Source organism: Rhododendron vialii, chromosome 7a, assembly GCF_030253575.1.
Source record: "Rhododendron vialii isolate Sample 1 chromosome 7a, ASM3025357v1".
Classification (NCBI taxonomy): Eukaryota; Viridiplantae; Streptophyta; class Magnoliopsida; order Ericales; family Ericaceae; genus Rhododendron; species Rhododendron vialii.
In genome coordinates, this window is record NC_080563.1 from 8,979,524 (window position 1) to 8,987,376 (window position 7,853).

At 36.5% G+C, this 7,853-nt stretch overlaps 1 protein-coding gene across 1 annotated transcript; it reads left to right on the top strand.

Moving 5' to 3' along the window:
- The first annotated feature begins 2,916 nt into the window (after positions 1–2,916).
- Positions 2,917–6,659, top strand: LOC131332875 (protein DMR6-LIKE OXYGENASE 2-like). The gene is made up of 4 exons (XM_058367185.1): positions 2,917–3,251; positions 4,231–4,478; positions 4,748–5,069; positions 6,184–6,659. The coding sequence occupies exons 1-4, from the start codon at positions 3,027–3,029 to the stop codon at positions 6,430–6,432; spliced, it is 1,044 nt and encodes a 347-aa protein (XP_058223168.1). The 5' UTR covers positions 2,917–3,026; the 3' UTR covers positions 6,433–6,659.
- Positions 6,660–7,853: the final 1,194 nt, after the last annotated feature.

Below are 7,853 nucleotides of genomic sequence, written 5' to 3' on the forward strand. Positions count from 1 at the left end.
CACCAAATAACTCGATTGCAACAAATTTTTTTCCTCAAAACTTATTCATTACCGAAAACATTATCTGTTAATTAAATTGTATTCCTTCCGTTCCTAAATAAGTGTTCGGCACGTAAAACTAAGTTTTACAAAATATGCATATTTTTTATTAAAAAATTTAATTTTTTTTTCACAAACTAATATTGTAGAACTCATTGATATCTATTGATTTGTGAAAAATAATTAATTTTTTTAACGAAACAAATGCACTTTTTTGAAGATCTAGTTTTACGCGCCTAATACTTATTTAGGGACGGAGGGAGTAGTAATTTTTTGGTGACCTTATAAAAAATCAGCTTAATTTAATATTTGAAAGTATTTGATCTAATATTTTAATTTTTCTCTCGGAATCCATGATCTTAACTTTTGAACAAAAAATTAATTACATTGATTTTTTTTACAGAGCTACTCAAAAACTATTTTAAAATTATTGTGAAACGATTGAATTGTTTTTTGGGACCCCTTAGTAGGCCCCAAACACCGTGTATACAACATCTGTAGCTTTTTCGTCAAGATTGTTGTTGGAATTTAAGGTGCGCTCGCTAATGTCAAACATGATTTGTGAAATATTGCTTAACTACCCGTGTTAGTATTTTTGCCATTTGGTTCTTGAGTATAAAAAAAATACTTTTATTTATTTTTTATTTTACGAGACATGTCATTTTTTCACAATATATCACATTTAATTCAAAATATAAAAACTTATTTTAGTTAGTACAACACTCCCTAAGTACTTAAAAAATAAAAACTTTAGAGGAACAAAACTTTTTTTAATGTCATTTTTGTGACAACAATTTTCTTCTAGTACCAATTTTCTTCTAGTATTTGAAGAATGTGCTTCAAAAAATGCGATGAGGCAGTGCTTTCTTTGAATCGGATCGTGCTTATCATAAAATATTACCATATCAGAGTTACATTCACAATTTGATTTTTTGATATAATTCAAATTTGAAGCACATTTAACCTCAATTTGGTTTGTTTGACTTGTATATATTTTTTATTTTTATGACTTAATGGTAAGCAGACGACCAAGTTAGGAGTCGGATTTAGACAATTCAAATGGCGGAGCTAGCCATGCTCACCTCTTGTGTGAGGTCATTCACGTTTATCACCATGACATCACTGAGTTTAGAATTTGAGATCTATCAATTGACAGCTGCCCCCCTACTTTTTAGTCGGTATAGGAGCTGGAGCTCTCAAGACCCCAGATTTAATTCTGTTGTTGGGATGTAGGTCCCGTTCTCTTGAATTTAACTTAAATTTAAAACTTTTATTTATATTTAATTTTTTTTTTCATTTGTTAATTTTGTGAGTTATTGATTCATCTGGACGAGAAAAATCAAAAAAGTAATTTTTTTTTTAACTTTTATCAAAGTATTTTAAAAAATAACCATTTTTTAGAGAAAAAATGTCAGTTTAAATTAAGTTCATAAGAACACAGTCTTAAGGTGTTCTGAAATAATCCGAATCCGACAGAATCCGAATTCGAATTTCATAAATCCAAGAGAGTCTTTTACAAATCCGAATTTCATAAATCCGAATCCAAATTTCATAAGGTGGTCCATTGACAGGCCTATTGATAGTCAAACCCGATTTGTAAAAGACTCTCTCGATTTAAAAAAAAAAAAAACTAGGTTCTTAGTTTTTTTTAATGCGAAACACCACAGACCAACGGAAAAGGGGACTGACCGATTGTAGAGCCCGCCCATATGATCTAAACCGTTGATTATTTTTAAAATATTTACTAGATGGAAGTCCACGGAGAAGAATAGAAGAGGAATGCAAAAATTACTAATTTTGAAAACAGCGGTGACATGTGAATGCAACATCCTACTATCTCGAATTTGAATATGGATATTGCCGTAAACATAGTTGTGAAATCATATAATAGTTCAGAAGTACTGTCAAGTAATACTTCGGACCACTTTACAACTACATGAAGGGTCTATCACTAAGTATATAGATCCTACAAAAATATGTGATTATAAAGCGGTCTAAGGTACCACGTGGCGGTACTCCCGAACTATTGAGGGGGTGTTTGGAAGACCTGGTTTTACATTTTTCAATTCCCATTTTTGGATTTTGAATGTTTGGCAGGAAGAGGGAAAATGAATTTTGGGTAAAATGAATTTTCCAATTTCTTGTTTCTACAACAAAACCGAAAATCTGCAAAAAGGAGCTTTTTCGATTCTCATTTTCCAATTTTCGAATCAAGCTATGCCAAAAAGACAAAGCTACCATCTCTCTTTTCGGATAATTTCTCGTTTTGAATGTTATGTGCAAGTGGGGATCTCGGTTGCTGGTGGGAACCGATGGTGGGGTGAGCTTGGTGGCGGTGGTTATGGAGGAGGTGATGGTGGCCGGTTGAAGGTGGCGATGAGGAGGTAGTGGCGGCCGGACTACCCTCTCTCTCCCTCTCTCACACGCTGCACTCTCTCTCTCTCTCTCGGCCCTGTGAGTGTTGTGTTGACCAAAAGAAGAAAAGAAAAGAAGCAAAGGAGAAGAATAGTACTGGTAGGTGGGGGCATTGGTAGAAGGGAGGGCCACGTGGTAGAAGGGAGGGCCACGTAGCAGTAGAAATAGTTGCGGGGGTAATATAGTAAAACATCAATTCATAATTCATTTTCATTTCATATCTTCCAAACATTATTCCTATTGCAAAATATATTTTGCACATGTCATCCAAACACTCTACCAAATACAAAATACATTCTGATCATAATCTCAAAAGCCAAAAAGCCAAAAAGTGAAAAATGAAAAGCCAAAAAGTTAGCTCCCAAACATCCCCTGAATAATTACTCCATGTGGTTGGGCAACAGGTTCAAAAATTCATAATAATTTTGTCATTCTGGGGCCCTATACATACGCGGGAGGTGTAAGCCCAGAGCATATCCATTGCCATCCCAACAAAGTTGGGAACACAGGGATATTCCAGCACATCCCTGCATTTCTAGACAGGTCGATAGAGAAAAATAAAAAGACAAGGGATGTCCAGAATGAATCTACTCTTGACCGACCTCGTATATGGCGTGAACCACGTCCCCTCCAATTACATCCGGCCGATTTCCGATCGTCCGAATCTGACTGAGGTCGAGAAATCGGAGGGTTCCAACCTCATTCCGGTTATTGATCTTCAGGGCCTTCACGGTCCTGACCACTCGCATGTCATCGCAAAGATTGGTCTCGCGTGCCAACACCACGGTTTCTTTCAGGTGTGTTTTTTTTTTTATAAACATTTGTCATATTTGTATCAAGACTAGTAATACCACTTATTCACATCCAAACATCGATGTGTTCGCAATTGTAAGAGCAAGTTTACCAATATTTAGTTAAAAAAACTTATGAACAGTACACATTTTTCATTTTACCTACTCATATTTCTTTCAACATTACACCAACACTATCTATTTAACATACTCTCTATTAAAATATACATTCTTTCAATCTTTTCCTTTATCCTATTATTATAGTATGAGAGAGAGGGGGAAAGGGAGTGGAAGAGAGAGAGAGAGAATTAAATAATCAAATAAATAATATTCCGGATGAACAGTTGTGAGGTATTAATACAAAACCAATTCTTCCAAAGCTATTTTACCTTCCCATTTACCTCCTCCACTGCAACCTGTTTTTTTGGTTCTCTCGTGTAAAATAGCTCAAATAGCCATTTTAGCTTCATTGATAAACTTGCTCTAAGGCCCGTTCGGCTAAATAAAGTCAATTGGCTTATTTTTTTGTCCTTATTCATTTTTTTTTGTATTTGTTAGTTTTTCGTCAATTTTTTAAGAATTATTGTCTCATTATGACGAGAAATCTAAAAAGTAAAAAATTACAATCGAAACTTAAGTTTTTTGAATAAAGACAAAAATAAGTCAATAAACCAATTTTTTCGTCTTTACTAAAAAAAAATTAAATTTCAATCATAATTTTTTACTTTTTAGATTCCTTTCGTCATGACGATTCAATAATTTCCAAAAAATTGATAAAAACTAACAAATAGAAAAAAATTTAAATAAGGAAAAAAAAATCAGTTGGCTTATTTAGCCGAACGAAACCTAAATGTAAAGCCCACAAACATAAGACTGTTCCGGATATGACCGCGCTCAGATCTGTGCACTTTCTATTGTGTTTGCAGTATTGTGGTTCTATCATTTTGATTAGCGTACATTGTTTATTTATGTATATGATGATCAGGTTAAAAACCACGGGGTGCCGGAGATGATGATCGAGAACGTACAGAGGATAGCCAGGGAGTTTTTCCGGTTGCCGGAAAGTGAGAGGTTGAAAAACTACTCAGATGATCCTTCTAAGACCACAAGGCTGTCCACTAGCTTCAACGTTAAGACGGAGAAGGTTTCCAACTGGAGAGATTTCTTGAGGCTCCATTGTTACCCACTTCAAAACTACGTGCACGACTGGCCCACAAACCCTCCGTCTTTCAGGTGCGCATCAATCTAAATATCTAATGGTCCGCCATATTGTTCTGCGAAAAAAGTGTTGACGTCACCGACACAAACAGAGGGACACACATTCAAACATCTTTATATTTCTGAATTGTTTGATGCACGTAAATCCCACATTGCAACGTATTCGTAAAATGTGCGATACGATTATGAGAAAATACGTAAAATTGAGATATTTAAACGATACACGACACGCATATACATACATATATACACTCCTTTTATTGATGGTATTTATGGATGTGCAGGGAGGAGGTGGCGGAGTACTGCACGAGCGTAAGAGGGCTAACTCTGAGGCTGCTTGGAGCCATATCAGAGAGCTTAGGCCTTGACAGAGACTACGTCAGTGGACAACTTGGCAGCCATGGCCAACACATGGCTATGAACTATTACCCGCCGTGTCCCGAACCGGAGTTGACTTTCGGGTTACCGGGTCACACTGACCCGAACCTGATCACAATTCTTCTTCAAGATGATGTGCCCGGGTTGCAGGTCTTGCATAAGGGAAAATGGGTAGCTGTCAATCCCATACCTAATACCTTCATCATCAATATTGGAGATCAAATGCAGGTGTGCATGTGTGTATATATATATGAAAGGTGCTACTGGTTTTTAGGCCTGTTTTGGGTCTTCAAAAAATGATTGAAGCCGTTCATTTTGTTTAAAATATTTTGTTTATGGACCTTACAAAAAATAAGCTCAATCCGATATCAATTAGGGTGTGCACGAAATGTCCAACTTTGTCCAAAAATTCAAACTTAAATTCTAAAGCAAAGTTGGAAGTTTAGTAAACATTCTTATCAATACTAGATTGAGCTTATTTTTTGAAAGGACCGTTGGCAAAATATTTTAAACAAAATGAGTGGCTCCGATCATTTATTTGGGATCCGAAACGGGCCCAAAAGACATATATACGTGATGTATGTACATGAACATATGTGCTCATAGACTTTCCGTATATATATAGTCAATGTTTGAATCAGTACGATGTTTAGTTAATTGTTTTTAATATAATAAATTAATCTCAACAAATTTAAATTTGCATGTTCCTAAAAATATTAATCCCTCTGTATTTAATTGTTGGTTTACTTTGATTGGTCATGTTTAATAAATCAAACCAAACCAAGTCGAATCTTAAATTCTAATTAATCGGGGTCGGCTATATAATTTATTGTTTTTCATTGAGGTCTGCCGATGGCATCATGTTCCATAATATACTTGAAGCACCCTGAAGCGGGTACAATGCGTTGCTTGAAGAGAACGCCCTAGCATTTGTCCTATTCATAATCGGATTCATGTCATTGTGATCTAAAGAGATTTTTTTTATTTGCTGGCTATGCTACCTAGTGTATAACCCTCTTCTTTTATCTGGGCTTGGTACCACTCTCGCAGCCCTCACCAAAACAGTGCTTTACCCCTGCTTTCGTTAGTGATTTGAAGGGTAATTTATTCAGTACTCCGGGAGTATGAACAACGACAGCATGTTCACTCAAGTAAATGAACTAAAACAAAAAATTCAGTGTCCTAATCAATTAGGACAGGGTCCGCTATTTAAATTTTATGTCTCATTTTGTTTGTGTGTGTGTGGTCCCGTAGGAAATCAGTAAATTTATATGGGTCGTAAGATATTTCTGCTATTTCACCTCATTTGTTTCATGTACGTGCTCGTTTGAATTTTGATTAGGTTATCAGCAACGATCGCTACAAGAGTGTGCTGCATCGAGCCGTCGTGAACAGCGACAGAGAACGGATTTCGATCCCGACATTTTACTGCCCCTCTCCCGACGCGGTGATAGGTCCAGCACCGGAGTTGGTCGACGACAAGAACCGACGACCGGCAGTATACAAGAAATTCACGTACCAGGAGTACTATGACAAGTTTTGGAACAGAGGGCTTGCTACGGAGTGTTGCTTGGACATGTTCAAAGTCTAGCCTATCTTCATCTTCTACTCGATCAACCATATAGTACTTTTCGAGATTCAGATTCTCTTTGGTAACTTGGACTGGATGAGACACTATTCATTGGTATAATAATAATAATAATCAATGGTTCACTTTTGTGTATTCCTAGTATATGCTAGCTTAGGGTTTCATGGACTAAAAATAAAACATTAGCTAAACATTGATTATTGTAACAAAAGGTCACTTTTGCCGATAAAAAGAATCGATTATTGTAAGTTGAAAGAATTTACATATGTTCAAATGTTTCTCAATTTACATATGTTCAAATGCTAAACAATCATTACATGAGGCGGGACCTATGCATACATGTAATCCATCCCACATGTATGTGAAAAACGTTACAAATGATTGTTGTTTCTCAATTTAGGTGCATGAAAATCGTTCCATGGGAGTAGTCCATGCCTCTTGATTCATCGTTCGCGCCTTTGGCAATTTGCCCTAACCCTAGATCGATCCAGCTCTCATTAGATAAGGCCGATAGACGTCCAAACTCCAAACCCTTTTCACCACCAGTCTCCGGGAGAAAATCCAGGTTAGTGTTCATTCAATTTCGATGAAAGTTCAATACACGAATTGAAGTGTCAATGTACTTTGCCAATGAATTGAGTTCATTGCGTAATTCATGCCCGTAAGAATTACTAACTCATGCCCGTAAGAATTACTAACTGGTTAAATAAATCCATGACTTCATAACTAATCTTAGTTGCAATGTTTTAAAAACCGGGCCGGTGAGCGAACTAAAAAAAGGATCGGGTGGACGGGTGACCGGTACAGCCGTGGTCGAACCGGAGTTGAACCGTTATGTCATAATTTTGTTAAAAATATATTAATAGTGTAAAAAGAACGATGAATTAGTAAAGAGGTGCAGTTTTCATGTTTTTCCTCCATCCCACATGGTTAGAATTCTTTTGGGAGCAACACTTTCAACTACAAAACCATAACAACGCGTCAGAAAGCAATCGTTGGTGAAGTTCCTGCATGTACTGCGCGGCAAGTACTCTAGACCCCACGTTTTCCACTTTATTAGCGTTCAAAAGTTACTTTTTGCAAAGGCGATTAAAAATTTTCACCGGTTCGGTTCAATTGACCCCATCACTAGGTTGACCGGTTAAGCGATTCCGTCTTATTTCTAGCGGTTTTCATTTTTGAAGATCAGTTTTTGATTTAGAACGGTTTTTGTCAATGTCCGGACTGGAGTATGGTCCGGTCCTCGGTCCAACCAGTTGAACCGGTCAGTCTGGTCTGATTTTTAAAACATTGCTTAGTTGCACGTAATTGGGTCAATTGTGATTGAACATCAGTTATTTGGTAGATAAATTTCTCTTCTGTTATGCATCAGTTTCTGGAAGAAAAATCCCATACGCTAAGCAGAGTTAAAGTTGCATTCATAA